Genomic DNA, 2,177 nt, shown 5'->3' with positions numbered 1-2,177 from the left:
TTATGATTTAGACATACGTCGCAAGTTCAAGAGCAGGCTCGCTGGGCCTGCCCTCGTATGCAAGCACTGGTCCGAAGCCATCAGACCTATCCTCTTCCGACAACTCGAGTTTCGCAGCGCCGAAAACGTACGCTTCCTCAAGAGCATCGTCAGCAGCCCCGAATTTGCAGCTTCATCTCTGTCCGGGTCCATCAAGGAGATACATATCCGTCAAGAAGCTACGGGAGCTAAGCCCTGGCTTCACCATGTCCATGGACTTTCAACCCGACTCCGGAAGACAACATTCGTGTGTGTTGTCAAGAATCACACGGACGATGCTGCATCAACAGCCGGCCGTTGGGCCCCATTTGAGTCAATACCCACCGTCACTCCATCCTATGTCCGACTTTCCGATCTCACTCTTCGCGATGTTGTATTCACGAGCAAGACCGAGCTCATACGGCTCGTCCACAATTTCCCCACGCTCAAAATCTGCACGTGCAAGGGACTCGCCTTCCTTGACCCGTCGCCAGCTGTCCGCCCACGCAGACTCCGCCGACGTTCTCCACCGGCCCGCCACTCCTTCAAATGTATGATAAGTGATTGTAAGGACATGGTATGTTCCAATCAAGCGGCGCTTGCTGCAGACATCGCGGACCCTGCGCGCCACATGGGCCTTGACGACCGCACATGGGACACAACCCTCCAGGGACTGCTTGCGTTGGTACCAAACAGACCAGGGCTGGCGGTTGTGGGCGGCGATGTGACTGGTAGATATTCTAATTTATGCAAATAGCGCAAAGCTCACTGGCGGACCCTCACCAGACACGGTGCGGATCCATTGCTCTTCATCCAGCCCAGGTCAACCTGCGCGCCACGTCATCGTCGCTACAGTTAGGTTTTGCCAATCAAGTGTGGGCCAGGATGCGGGGCCTCCACTCGCGCATATCGAGAGCATCGATCTCGATCTCCAACTTGGTGATGTCGGAGTTGCGGACACCCTTCCTTGGGACGGCTTGCAAGCCGTTCTTGATTCTCCACACATGCGCCGCCTTCGTATCGCTTACGATAGGCTGGGGAACACAAAATTCGAGGTCACGAAAAGGATCTTGTGCTCTGTGCTACGCCGCTCGCAGCTGATCTGGGCTCTCGAATCAGACATACTGCAATTTAAGACGCGCTACTCCGTTGAAAGGTTCGTCACGAGTGCAGACATCTTGTCAGTACCGACGGAGCACACCGTCGACGGCACCACAATCACTCTCGACATCGCAGAACAAGCCGAGTGGTTGCTGCGCCCGGTCCACGCTCGCTCTGGAAGGGAAGCAAATGGAAGCAGGGAGCATTACTTACGAGAGCTCGTAACGAACCGTCCGAGCGGAGCATCTACGGACGCAGCCTCAGGGACCGCGCCGCCCACTGCAGATGGCGCTCAAGACACGGCGGTCGAGCAGACGTGGGAAGCGGCGGAGAGAGATGGGCCGGTAGGCGAACAGGGCGAGGAAACGGGCGGCGTCGGCGACGAAGAGAGCATATAGGGGTGAAGGCATAGGACCAGCATGGGTATCTAGTGCGGGTAAGACGTGTCGTCGACGGACCGTTGTGACTGCGCGGACGTTGTAGTTTGTTTCATGGACCTTGTCTCCCTCTGGTTGTATTCGTTTGGACGTTGCTCATGATTCCTGAACTCGATTGTCGCTTACAATTTTTCGGTCTCTGTGCGCGTTGTATGCATGCTCAGGCCATGCCGATGGCTACCAGCGCGTTCGCTGGGTTGACCAACGCTCTGCGCGAGAGCATGTGTGCACTGTGCACGATAAGAGGGAAATTGTAACGCATGTCTGTCGAAAAATAAATATCGACAGGAGAAAAACCGTGGCAGTCACCCGCTACTCGATCTTCGCCTGCAATTTCACTGCTCGGATCTTAGTAAATAAGTGTGTGCCGCGGTCTCGCCGTGTCGCGGCGCCCTAAGCTCGGCATTAGTCCGCAGATGCGATAGCAGGGCAGCAGTGACTGGATGATTGATGTAGAGGGCGTGTCGCGCGCGCTGCGTATTCATGGAATTGTGTATTGAAATTCACGATACAGCTATTTACCTACGAATAATCACCAATCTGCAGCAGAACATTGGGAAGAGAAGACCCGACACACGGTCCGCAACATACAACAACGCTTCGATTCCATCCGCGCACTAA

At 55.3% G+C, this 2,177-nt stretch overlaps 1 protein-coding gene across 1 annotated transcript; it reads left to right on the top strand.

Annotated features, from left to right (window-relative positions):
• Nucleotides 1-13: 13 nt before the first annotated feature.
• Nucleotides 14-1,517, top strand: PHACADRAFT_203293 (uncharacterized protein; the record flags this gene model as incomplete). The annotated part of the gene is made up of 3 exons (XM_007403320.1): nt 14-569; nt 627-749; nt 805-1,517. Coding segments are annotated over 3 exons (1,392 nt in total), but the record flags the coding sequence as incomplete, so codon positions are not given.
• Nucleotides 1,518-2,177: the final 660 nt, after the last annotated feature.

This window comes from Phanerochaete carnosa (genome assembly GCF_000300595.1).
Source record: "Phanerochaete carnosa HHB-10118-sp unplaced genomic scaffold PHACAscaffold_1011, whole genome shotgun sequence".
Lineage (NCBI taxonomy): Eukaryota > Fungi > Basidiomycota > Agaricomycetes > Polyporales > Phanerochaetaceae > Phanerochaete > Phanerochaete carnosa.
This window is presented reverse-complemented; position numbering and strand designations above follow the sequence as displayed.